Below are 13,831 nucleotides of genomic sequence, written 5' to 3' on the forward strand. Positions count from 1 at the left end.
ATCCATTTTCAAAATATTTTATATTTTTTAGTGAACTATCGTACTGACATAAAATCCACCCAGTCATTTCTTGACCCCTTGAACTCTGATTGTGGTATAAGCACACCAGAGCCTATTTGCCAATGTTATTAATGGACAATATCATACATCGGGTTTAGTAGCAACATATATATAGATACTGTACAGTGGTAAATATTCCAGTGTGAAGACTGGGGACACAGTGTGGTCTACTTTTAAACCTCAAACACGACACAGAATGTTTATATTTAGACTTCTCAAAACAAAAGTCAAACCTAAGTCAAAACTGAAGTTTTTTTACCTTTGTAACTTATGTGAAAATTTATATTTAAATTGGTTTTGTTAAATGATAAATAACTAGATTAATGTCTAAAGCGAGAGGAGTTTTATGTGCAAGATCTTACCCTGGTTTTGCATCTGCTGCAGTGTCACCTGTAACAAAAGATATAAGATATCATTCCACCATAGAACAGCAAGATATCACCGTTCTTCTTCCATATTGTCTATCAGCACAAAAACCTGATTTACATCCAAGAAATTTAGTTTTAACTAAGAATACAACTATCTTTGATAACAATTCTCACAATGTGAATTACCCTATAGATCGAAAGAAAATGACGGTGAGCTGGTTAACAGACATTCAAAATCTTAACTAATGTCCTCAAGAAGTCAAATGAATTTCAAAAGAACTCTTCACATTGCTAACTGTGGTATCAGTATGCCTTTTTTAATTCACTGTGTGTAATTTGAGGCTCTATATGAGTCTAATGTCATTCCATAGTGACCATTTTCTTTAGAGACTGAAAAAAAACCTCTTGACAGTTCAACTATTGACCAAGATGGTACCAACAGCTCAGGGAAGTTACTACTCTTGGCTGATAAGGCATGATTCCACTGCACATATTTTGATAAGACTTTACCTGTAGCAGCTTGTGAAGTTTTGGGGTCCACTCCTCCGAGACCTGAAGTCTGTGGTTTGGTTGGGATGTTGCTGAAAACACTAGTCCCTGTACCTCCAACACCTGTCGCACCAATTCCCCCTAGGCCAGTTGTGGCTCCCCCTAGGCCAGTTGTGGCTCCCCCTAGGCCAGTTGTGGCTCCCCCTAGGCCAGTTGTGGTCTTTCCACCTAGACCCACACCACCAAGCCCACCAAATCCTGCAGTTGTACCAGCTGTTGTGCCTGTAATGGAAATGTTATTTCAGTCAACCTGTAAGCTTAGCTAATGCAAAGGTGTGAAGAACTTTTGCTAAAGAAAAATGGGATTAAGAAGGTACACTTCATGTATAAAAGCCTGAAAGAGTTCATTAGGGTGAATGAGATAATAAGGCCAAAAAATATGTTTGTTTTAGGGTCACATTAGGCCAAAAAAATATGTTTGTTTAGGGTCACATTAGGCCAAAAAAATATGTTTGTTTAGGGTCACATTAGGCCAAAAATTATGTTTGTTTAGGGTCACATTAGGCAAAAAATATGTTTGTTTAGGGTCAAATTAGGCCTATAAAATATGTTTGTTTAGGACCACATTAGGCCAAAAATTATGTTTGTTTAGGGTCACATTAGGCAAAAAAATATGTTTGTTTAGGGTCACATCAAACCAAAAAAATTATGTTTGTTTAGGTTCACATTAGGCCAAAAAAATATGTTTGTTTAGGGTCACATTAGGCCAAAAAATATGTTTGTTTAGGGTCACATTAGGCCAAAATAATATGTTTGTTTAGAGTCACATTAGGCCAAAAAAATATGTTTGTTCAGGGTCACATTAGGCCAAAAAAATTGTTTGTTTAGGGTCACATTAGGCCAAAAATTATGTTTGTTTAGGTTCACATTAGGCCAAAAAAATATGTTTGTTTAGGGTCACATTAGGCTAAAAATTATGTTTGTTCAGGGTCACATTAGGCTAAAAAAATGGGGTAGGTAGGTCAGACTTTTTTTTAAATATTTTATATAATTTTCATGTAACAGATTTAAAGTGATCAGTCGGGCAAGGATAACTAAAGTCAGTAAAAATGGTGTGAATGTATCCAGTATAATTTCTTATGAAATAGAAAAATAAAATCTCTCGTCAAAGTCTGTCTGCGTACGAAGAAATTAATTTAAAGTATGAATCCTAAAACGTCCTCCCGGCTGACTATGTCTGTGGTCACATTTCCACGCAGCCTCGCTTTCAATGCTTTCAACTTCTCTTTATTTCAATGGTCAGAACTGGGAAACGTAAGCAGAACTTGACCGTCGTGTTAATATGTGAGACTTTTTGGAAGGCCAATGAAGGCATTTAGACTGGGTTTTTTTGCCCGACTATTCACTTTAATGTATTTGGAAGATATTGTCAAATGTGCATTTAAAAGTAAGTTTATATTGTTCACCATACTTTAACATGCTGCTATACATTGTCTCTTTGTCCTTTACAATAATTGTCTTCTAATTTTTCTTTTTTTTCTTGTGTCAATTTGGCATCTTTAATAATGGAAAAACTTGCCTTTTTCATTTTCATATGTTATGCTTGTAGAGTATTCTTGTAAATTTTACAAGTCTATAGACTAAAACATGTACACTAAGTTTGGATTGAAACAAAATATTTAATTTACAAGCGATATTTATAACCCAGACAAAACCTAAACACTTAGCGCTGTCACTCACCGGCACCGCAATACTGACATAACACGCTAACACAGTGGGCCACATGCCAAAGTTACCCACTAACAGGACCTAGAATATTGTGCATGAGGTGTTAATTAATTGGTGATTGCCATGCATTCATAATCCGATTGAAATATGCAGAATGTATTTAACAAAACATATGCTTGTAGATTATTCTTGCGTAAATTTTACAAGTCTATAGACTAAAACATGTACACTAAGTTTGGATTGAAACAAAAATATTTAATTTACAAGCGATATTTATAACCCAGACAAAACCTAAACACTTAGCGCTGTCACTCACCGGCACCGCAATACTGACATAACACGCTAACACAGTGGGCCACATGCCAAAGTTACCCACTAACAGGACCTAGAATATTGTGCATGAGGTGTTAATTAATTGGTGATTGCCATGCATTCATAATCCGATTGAAATATGCAGAATGTATTTAACAAAACATATGCTTGTAGATTATTCTTGTAAATTTTACAAGTCTATAGACTAAAACATGTACACTAAGTTTGGATTGAAACAAAATATTTAATTTACAAGCGATATTTATAACCCAGACAAAACCTAAACACTTAGCGCTGTCACTCACCGGCACCGCAATACTGACATAACACGCTAACACAGTGGGCCACATGCCAAAGTTACCCACTAACAGGACCTAGAATATTGTGCATGAGGTGTTAATTAATTGGTGATTGCCATGCATTCATAATTCAATTGTCGTGTCTGGTTGGCCGCCATTTTTCGGGTGCATTTGATTGCAAAAAGTCCCAAAAGTTGAGGAACTTCGCCACAGATGCAAACTAAAAAGATGCATCACAAGATTTTCAATTTTTATTGATTAAAAGTTTAGGGTCGGGGTAAACTCTAGGTAGGACCGGAGGGCCCTAAACAAACCTTTTATTTTTTTTCCCTATATCATCGCTGAAGGAATCAAGATTGATTTTATATATTTTTCCTTCTCTTCGTTAAGTCATCCAAAATTAACTGATAATTGTACTATTTCAAATAATGTTCAACACCCCATACAGCTCAAGTAAAACTATTTGATCGCGACACAAGCATGATATAAGATAAAATGTTAATACATATAACAGCCTCTAAGTTGATCTGTGATAGATCCCACGAATTACCTGCCGCTGTGGTTTTGGCACCAAAGTTGAAGCCAGTGGGAGCTGCAGCAGCTGTTGTAGTGCTGGGTTTGATTCCTCCTAATCCAGGCAATGTAAGACCTGACAAAAGAAAAGAAATCATACTGTAAGATCTAAATTCATTACCTCATGGCTTCAGGCAAAACAGGTACCATTACCCTGATCACATCAAGCAAATCATAATAAGTACATGTACTCTCATCGCCAAAGGTGAAACATGACAGCTGCAGGTACCCTCATCATCAATTCAAAGGCAAAACCGGTAAGGTATCCTTATAGTCTAAGGTAAAACAGGTACCCTCATCATATGCGACACAATGTCAAAACATCAGTCAATTCAGTATTAAAACTTTATTTCAATAATAGAAAAGGACATAACTAAATAATACTTTAAACAAAATCGTCATTGGGGATTCAGGGTGATAGGGTGGTGTGGTGGTTAAGCCAATTGCCTTTCACCTTTACCTTTCATCCGGGCCTTCGAAAGTTATTTGTATAAGTTGTATAACTTGTTTCGCAACCAATATAAAATAAGTAAAGTTTATATTATATAAAATTGTCATCTTAACCAAACAAAAACAAAATTGGCCTGGCATGATCACAGAAATATAGGACAAACTGTATATGATTTAATAAACACTCACCTGTGGCACCTGCTGTTGTGGTGGTGGCACCTAAACTAAAACCAGTGGTGGCTTGTGGCTTTGCTGCGGATGCTGATCCAAACAGATTACCACCACCAGACCCCAATGTCGTCCCAGGCGTGGCACCAAGTGTCCCTGTCCCTAGTCCACCAGACGTCCCAGATCCTAACAATCCACCTGTAGCTGGGGTCCCAAGAAGAGAAGGGGCAGCAGTACTAGTGGCTGCCGGAGTCGCTGCACCTCCAAAGGAAAAGCCGCCGCCAGCAGTAGTTTTAGCTGTCCCTAAAGTTTGAGTCAGGAGACTAGGGGGTTTGGTAGAGGCGGGTGTATTGAACCCTGCAAGGGGAGACGCGCTGCTGCTCCAGCAAGGCCCCCAAGGGATGGAGTAGAATTTGTTCCACCAAAGTTGAAGCCTCCTGTTGCAGCGGTGGCAGTTCCTCCAGCTGCTGGTGTGGCCGCTGTAGCTGCAGGAGCATCTGTAAACATGAAAGCATAAGGTATAAGATGTCAGACATCACTCAACAACATTAAAATAATCTTAAGAGTGAGGGTACGTAATTTTGCACAGTATGTAATTTCGCACACCTGACAATTTTTCGTGAGTATTGTCTAAATTTCAGAAAGATTATCACTGTTGTTGTTGTTTATGTTGTGACTAAAGGAGGCCTTTCAATGTGATTTTGTCATATTTAGCTAAACTTTTCAGGATAAGTTTGTTTTGAAAAACAAAATTGAAATGATACAGCCAATCTCAGTAAAGAAATTTAAAGAAAGTAATTAAACCACTTGATATAAAACAAGGGCCAAATGGGTCCGAATCGCTCAACTGCTATCTGGTAATCATACATGGCTCATACTTAACAAATAGGAGAGCGAATAAGAATTTATATCATGTCCAAGCACATATTAAGAAGAAGTCGTTCAAAGATTTTAGCCTATTTGACCCCTGTGACCTTTAATAAAGGTCAAGGTCATTCATTTGAACAAACTTGATAGCCTTTCATCCCAGCATGTAACAGGCCTAATATATGGTCCCTTGGCCTCTTGGTTATTAAGAATAATTTGTTAATATTTTAGCCTATTTGACCCCTGTGACCTTGAATGAAGGTCAAGGTCATTCATTTGAACAAACTTGGTAGCCCTTGATCCAAGCATTGCCACAGGCCTAATATCAGGTCCCTAGGCTGTTTGGTTATTAAGTCGAAGTCATTTAAAGATTTAAGCCTTTTTAACCCCTGTGACCTTGAATGAAGGTCAATGTCATTCATTTGAACAAACTTGGTAGCCCTTTATTCCAGCATGCCACAGGCCCAATATCAGGTCCCTAGGCTCTTTTGTTATGAATAAGAAGTTGTTTAAAGATTTTAGCCTTTTTGAAGGTCAAGGTCATTCATTTGAAAAAACTTGGTAGCCCTCTATCCCAGTATGTCACAGGCCTAATATCAGGTTCCTAGGCCTCTTGGTTATTAAAAAGAAGTCGTTTAAAGATTTTAACCTATTTGATCCCTGTGACCTTGAATGAAGGTCAAGGTCATTCATTTGGACAAACTTCGTAGTCCCTCATCCCAGCATGTTACATGCCAAGTATCGGGTCTCTAGGCCTCTTGGTTATGAAACGGAAGTCTTAACAAGATATTTCAGCCTATTTGACCCCTGTGACCTTGAATGAAGGTCAAGGTCATTCATTTGAACAAACTTGGTAGCCCTTCATCCCAGCATGGCACAGGTCTTATTTCAGGTCTCTAGGCCTCTTGGTTATATAGAAGAAGTTTGTTAAAGATTTTCACCTATTTGACCCCTGTGACCTTGAATGAAGGTCAAGGTCATTCATTTGAACAAACTTGGTAGCTCTTTATCCCAGCATGCTATAAGTCGAATTTCAGGACTCTAGGTCTCCTAGTTTTGGAGAAGAAGTTGTTTAAATGGAAAAGTTGACGCCGGACAGACGGACGGCCGTACGGACGACGGGCGCTGCACCATAGCATAAGCTCACTTGCCCTTCGGGCAGGTGAGCTAATGATATGCCTGTAACATGTTCATACCTTCAGTAGGTGATATAGAATTCATAACTATATCCAATAAGCTGGTTTTTTCCACAATAAAACAAAATATCGTTATTTAAAATTAAATCCGGACCAAATTTTAGTGATATTAGTCATGTTTTCTTTTTTTCTGAAAAAATGATCTCAAGAAAAATTGATTTTTTAGAATTTCCATGAAGATTGGCTTATTTGCAATAAGAAAAGCTAATAAAAAGTATACCTCACCGCATTATTTAACAAAATATGACCGATTTGCTTCCTAATACCCCTTAAATTTTGGCCTGAAAATGTTAAACAAGAGATCCCAGAGGGATCTTGGCGCCCACCAAAGAATGATCTATGTCTGACAATGGAAAGAGGGATCTTTTCTCTGCTTTTCAAACTTTTGCAAACATACTACATATAAAATTTGAGACAGATCGCTTCAGTACTTTCTGAGAAATAGCAGTAACAAACTTCAACTATCAAAATCCAAGATGGCTCCTTGGCGGCCATATTGTAAATCGATCGGTCCCAAATCGAAATATGCACAACTAGGGCCATAGAGGAACCTATATATGAAATTTGAGACAGATTCATTCAATACTTTCTGAGAAATAGTGATAACAAACTTTAACTATCAAATTCCAAGATGGCAGCCTGGCGGCCATTTTGTTGACCGATCGATCCAAAAACGCATTATGCACAACTAGAGCCCTAGGGGAACCTACATATGAAATTTGAGAAAGATCCCTTCAGTACTTTCTGAGAAATAGCGATAACAAACTTTAACTATCAAATTCCAAGATGGCAGCCTGGCGGCCATTTTGTTGACCGATCGATCCAAAAACGCATTATGCACAACAAGAGCCCTAGGGAAACCTACATATGAAATATGAGAAAGATCCCTTCAGTACTTTGTGAGAAATAGCGATATTAATCTTTAACTATCAAAATCCAAGATGGCTGCCTGGTGGCCATTTTGTTGACCGATCGATCCAAAAACGCATTATGCACAACTAGGGCCCTAGGGGAACCTACATATGAAATTTGAGAAAGATCCCTTCAGTACTTTCTGAGAAATAGCGATAACAAACTTTAAGTATTAAAATCCAAGATGGCTGCCTGGCGGCCATCTTGTTAAACCGATTGGTCCCAAAATGCAATATGCACAACTAGGGCCCTAGGGGAACCTACATATGAAATTTGAGAAAGATCCCTTTAGTACTTTCTGAGAAATAGCGATAACAAACTTTAAGTATTAAAATCCAAGATGGCTGCCTGGCGGCCATCTTGTTAACCGATTGGTCCCAAAATGCAATATGCACAACTAGGGCCCTAGGGGAACCTACATATGAAATTTGAGAAAGATCCCTTCAGTACTTTCTGAGAAATAGCGATAACAAACTTTAAGTATCAAAATCCAAGATGGCTGCCTGGCGGCCATCTTGTTTACCGATTGGTCCCAAAATGCAATATGCACAACTAGGGCCCTAGGGGAACCTACATATGAAATTTGAGAAAGATCTCTTCAGTACTTTCTGAGAAATAGCGATAACAAACTTTAAGTATCAAAATCCAAGATGGCTGCCTGGCGGCCATCTTGTTAACCGATTGGTCCCAAAATGCAATATGCACAACTAGGGCCCTAGGGGAACCTACATATGAAATTTGAGAAAGATCCCTTCAGTGCTTTCTGAGAAATAGCGATAACAAGAATTGTTAACGGACGGACGGACGGAAGGACGGACGGAAGGACGGACGGACCACGGACAAAAAGCGATTTGAATAGCCCACCATCTGATGATGGTGGGCTAAAAATAGGCGAATCCATAGCACTTTTCAATGTTTAATGTTTTTCATTCACCCTTGTTAGTTGTCAACATTTTATAAAATCATTGGAGCATACCAGATAACACAATAATTACATATCTTGATGATTTCATTTACTTTATATATAAACTATAACAAACCAGTTTGAAAGCTACATGTATATGTAGACCTGACCTCAAACTTTTAAAAAGAATCTAATTCAGTAGGAAATATATCAGCTTTTTCTGAGACAAATAATTTGCTCTGTGTGATACTGTATTAAAATGAATTATTTTCCATTATAGCATCTTTCAAATTATAAGTTAAGATTTTAACACAAAATAAAATGAAAATAATTTCCATAAATTTTATTTCTGTATTTTGTTTGCCCGTTTCCGGACGAATATAAGTATACCGGGGATGATACAGTGATTGCACGATCCGATATGTCTCACGATATCTCACCTACGATCCAATACGTATCACGATACTCTATTTATTTATGGTATTGTCAAAGCAATAAACCAGTGAAAACCACTTCTGGAATCAATTTTTATTGATTTTTTTAACACCAACTATTTTGAACAGAAAGAGTTCTATATTCTAAAGATTCTTCTTCAGGAAAATCAGTCTATCCACCGTTTCGGGACAAAGAGCACTTCTAGTAGCGGTTACTATGTCACCGGCAGTGCTAAATACACGCTCACTAGGGACGGAAGTAGCTGAATGCCAAGCATTTGTTTAGCTACTTTAGCAAGTAGAGGGAAGTTAAAACAATGTTCTTGCCACCAGGAGAGAGGGCATTCTGACAACTGAGGAGAACTTTCCTTTTTGTACAGTTCAATTTCCTGTTTTATACGTTCGTCCAATGATTTTCCAGGAGTTGACGAAACCACATAGACATCTCCAAGTAACTCTTCTAAAGCTGATTTCTTCAACATCTTTGGTTGACATGGTAAATCCTCATCTTCTTCTGGAAGAAATATGTTAAATTTTTAATAAATAGGCCTAACACATCATATTGGTTTTGTTTTGTTTTTGTTTTCTTTTTGTAAATATTTAAAGTTAAAATTGACAATTTCGAAATTACAGAATATTGACAATTACAAAAGATTATCTAGCAATAACATACCATTTACTTCAATTTGATCAGGGACAGATAGCTGTGGTAAGTTTGGTTGCTCTAGATCTGGTTCAGTCTTTTTCTGTAAAATATAAATATACCATATGCTGATCAATTGAATTTATTTCAAGCTTTTAGGAAATGACATCTGCAAGATATAATTATGTTTACTATCATAAAATACAAATATAAAATGTTCAATTTATGTTCATCTTTAATCTTTTTACAGACCAAATTATATTTACACTTCTGATAAAAACATGAAATTAGATGATCAATATTGAATGTTTTTGTAAATATGTAAAGTACCTGCAGTGTCCAGGTCAGTCGAGATGACTTTTAACTCCAGATTGTAATATACAGCCTCTCGTTCTTCTGTGTTTAGGCGAGGGAGGGATTTAAACCGTGGATCTGTTGCTGCAGCAATCAACAAGAATTCCTTCATTTCATCACTACTATATCTCTTCTTCAAATCATACTTAATGGCTGACATCACTTCCTTGATAAGACCAGAGTCCTGAGCATTTTCATTAATGCTGTCTAGAAGAATAGCTCTCATAGGATAGATCAAAGACACTGTTACTGTAGGGGCTTTCTCTGAGCACATGACAGTAGTCACCATTTCCAGAGGCTCAAGCACTTTCATGACATTTTCTAGAGTAATAACATCCTTCACATTTTTTCTAATTTCAGGAGCGGTCAGTGTTGCCATGATGGGGGCTTGTTGCTCAAGAAAATCTCTCAATCATTTCAAAGCTGCAGTTCCATCTAGTCTGTACATCCTGGATCAGTTTGTGCTCTGATATAGCTAGAAGTTTCTGATTTCTTTTTAAGGCAGCTTTGGCAGTAGTAGATCTGTGGAAAAAGCTTACTATTTTTCAAATCCTACCCATCAGTCTACTCATTGAATTTACTTTTCAAACCTTGCTGACAAGCTTAATTTATCGTGTGGGCGAAACATCCAATAATTAATGTGCAGTGATAGGTCAGCAGTGTGGGCTGCTACATGTATATCCATGTTGGAGACATTATCAGTGGTTAAAGAAATTTTCCTGGTGTTATGCCTGTCTAATCCCCATTCAACGACAGCTTCTTTCAAAACTTCTCCAATGTTTACACCGGTATGCGACACATCCAGTAATCTGGTTTGAAGAACAAAATTTTTAATCTCCCAGTTATCTGGGACAAAGTGTGCTGTTATGGTAACATAACTCTGACATGCTCTAGACGTCCAAGAATCTGTGGTCAATGCAACAGATACTGCCTGTTTCATCTCTTTTAACACATTATCTCTAGCTTATAAATAAAGTTCAGGTATTACTTTTTCTGAGAAATGTTTTCTTGAAGGTAATTTGTACCTACCATCACATTCTTTGACCATTTCACAGAAAAACTTATTGTCAACAACAGGGGCCTTAAATCTTTGGCTAAAAATAACCCAACTTTCCTTGTAATTGCCTTGGCTCTTGGTGAATTAAATGCATATTTTGCTTTATTTACGTCGGTAAGCTTAAGCTGCCCACAACCTGAGGTACCTGGCTCCGTTTTTATACTCGTAGTGGTAGTACTTTTATTTGGTGGCGGATTTGACAACGTATTTGACAGCATGTTCGGATGATGCCTCGCAATATGTTTTGACATATTGGTTGTGTTTCCAGTGTACTTAAGAACTGCTTTACATGCTTTACATACTGTCTTTGTTTTATCGATCTTTTTAACGCCATTATTTTTATAAACTGGCTGTCCAAATGTTTACATTCATTGGACCGATTCTTGTATCGTGTTAAAGTGTACCGCGATTCACCGATGCATCGGTGTATCGTCCCGGCCCTAACCGGTATCTTATGAAGAGTGCCTATTGAAGCTCGAAACTCAAATGTTTCCATTCAATACACCAGTAACTTCCTTCAGCATCCATATACTATGTAAATTTATTTCTATTCTGCAAAAAGATAGGTATACAATTATAATTATAACGGTCATTCATTTGTTACTACTGACGTGAAGTTTTTCATTTTGGGTCCCCATAAATCTATGTGTATTACACTATTGCTCGAATGCCGATTTCAGAAGCGAGTTGTAATAGATGAGTACGGAGAAATAAAATATGTTTGCCGGGATCCGGATAGCGACGTTACAAAGGTATGACGTCACAGAATGGACGGTCTACGTTAAATCAATGCCAAAAGTGTGCAAAATTACCTACCCAACTCTACCTTAACAACTTGTTTCATTTCAATGAAAACATAAGGTATAAGATGTCTGACATCACTCAACAAGTAAATATTTCTATATATTATATATATATAGATTTAACACAAGAGCTTGACGTTCTGCAGTAGTATAAATCTATTTTTAGATAGGGGGAATCCCTTAAATCCAAAATCCAAAATGGTGGACTGTATTTTATCGACACTGGTAATTTAGCTTTACATTTAACAGGTGTTGCTTACAACCCAAATGAACATCATACATATAACTTACTTGTCGCGGGGGTTCCAAAGCCCTTGAATGCGAATCTACAACAAAACAATGGATTATGAATCAAATCACAGGAGTTTGACGTTCTGTCAATAATATATAGTAAAAAATATATATAAAAATACCCCTATATACTATTATGTTCTGTCAATAATATATAGTAAAAATATATATAAAAATACCCCTATATACTATATATATAGTATATAGGGGTATTTTTATATATATTTTTACTATATATTATTGACAGAACGTCAAACTCCTGTGATCAAATTTACCTAGTGGCAAAGTAATGTCGGGAAATCATTCGAAATTTCGAATGCGTCGATGAAGATTTTACAAAAGGAAATCATTATTTAATGACGATCAATGACTGAATATAAACATATAGAATTATTCTATAGTCAATGTTACTCGAAATAACCAGCGAAACTTATAATGTGATGCTACAATGCAAACTTACCCGCCTCCCGTGTTCATTTTTGTTTTCCAGTAATCACGTGGGTCAGGCCGGGGCGATTCTAAATTCAGGAGTCATAAGATGAAATCCGGAAACGTTAAATCACTGCCGTGTGAAGAAATGCGTGTTATTTTTCTTTATTTTTTTTTTATATTTATTTATTATTTGTTTTCATTCACTCAATTCGTTATCGGTAATATTCATTAATTCCCATTCTGATTTATCAGAGTTACTTCCCTTCCACACCGTCAGTGCTCCATAATATTTAACACATGTCTACTTCTGTCAGAAATATACAATGTACACCTAATATGTGTGTCTGATTCTGGTAAGCCGAAAAGTTAATGTTATTTACATATAAATCCCTATGCTACTGTTTCATAATTTCAAATTCATGTTTGAAACTGGAAGGAACTGATTTAAAAACATATACTTAAGTATATGATAAACTGTTGTATACTTACATGTTATATGTACTATATTTGTTGACCCGGTTAAAGAATTCCAATTAAATATACTATGTATACATTAGAATAAAAACATTTATGGCGTCAATATAATTCCTTTTATTTATATACAGTATTTTTTATTGTCATATATACGTTTCATACACATTTGTACATCGTGAATAGTTATATGTACACATTGATTAGCAGTTAGTTAAAGGTCATTATAATATTGTATTATAGAAGAAAACCAACCTCAACAATTCCGAAAATTCTTAATTCACAAAAGTCACATACATGTGCTACAAGAGGCCATAAAAAGGAGGAAGAGCAATAAAAATACAAATTCCCATGCAGACAGAGAACGCAGATTTATAGCCAAACAAATTAATAACGATATATTTTATTTTGATAAATTTTGATTTTCAGAGTAATACTGGTCTATAGCAATACAAGATTTTCGCAAAGCTAATACTGTTTCATTTTTGCAAATATATAAAAGTGGAACTCATCTCCATTATAATTAACTAAAGGACATAATCAGAAGTCACAAGTCTTTTTACTTACAAGTAGTAGTACTTGACCTGTTTTCACTCGAAGGCGTTGTTGAATCCCCAGCAACAATGTAGGCCTATATCAAATATAACGACGTCGGGTAGTTGGAGACCGATATATCGATACTGTTTTGATGGAGAGTTGGTGACCGCTATATCGATACTGTATTGATGGAGAATTGATGACCGCTATATCGATACTATATTGATGGAGAGTTGGTGACCGATATATCGATACTATATTGATGGAGAGTTGGTGACCGCTATATCGATGCTGTATTGATGGAGAGTTGGAGACCGCTATATCGATACTGTATTGATGGAGAGTTGGTGACCGCTATATCGATACTGTATTGATGGAGAGTTGGTGACCGCTATATCGATGCTATATTGATGGAGAGTTGGTGACCGATACATCGATACTGTATTGATGGAAAGTTGGAGACCGCTAAATCGATGCTGTATT

At 36.6% G+C, this 13,831-nt stretch overlaps 1 protein-coding gene and 1 long non-coding RNA gene across 2 annotated transcripts in view; both read right to left on the reverse strand.

Annotated features, from left to right (window-relative positions):
- Positions 1-13,831, reverse strand: part of LOC138311548 (uncharacterized) — a 22,067-nt gene continuing 8,236 nt past the window's right edge. The window contains exons 2-6 of the mRNA XM_069252858.1: positions 11,909-11,943; positions 4,469-4,944; positions 3,807-3,905; positions 939-1,199; positions 1-450 (exon numbers count right to left, since the gene is read on the reverse strand). Of these exons, the coding sequence (XP_069108959.1) occupies positions 419-450; positions 939-1,199; positions 3,807-3,905; positions 4,469-4,944; positions 11,909-11,943 (903 nt within the window). The 3' untranslated portion in view covers positions 1-418. The remainder of the gene's footprint in view (positions 451-938; positions 1,200-3,806; positions 3,906-4,468; positions 4,945-11,908; positions 11,944-13,831) is intronic.
- Positions 8,372-10,074, reverse strand: LOC138311545 (uncharacterized). Its single transcript, XR_011206679.1, has 3 exons — positions 9,734-10,074; positions 9,434-9,506; positions 8,372-9,274 (listed from the first exon to the last, which is right to left on the reverse strand). It is a non-coding gene; the product is annotated as an uncharacterized lncRNA (long non-coding RNA).

Source organism: Argopecten irradians, unplaced genomic scaffold (assembly GCF_041381155.1).
Source record: "Argopecten irradians isolate NY unplaced genomic scaffold, Ai_NY scaffold_0045, whole genome shotgun sequence".
NCBI classification, from domain to species: domain Eukaryota; kingdom Metazoa; phylum Mollusca; class Bivalvia; order Pectinida; family Pectinidae; genus Argopecten; species Argopecten irradians.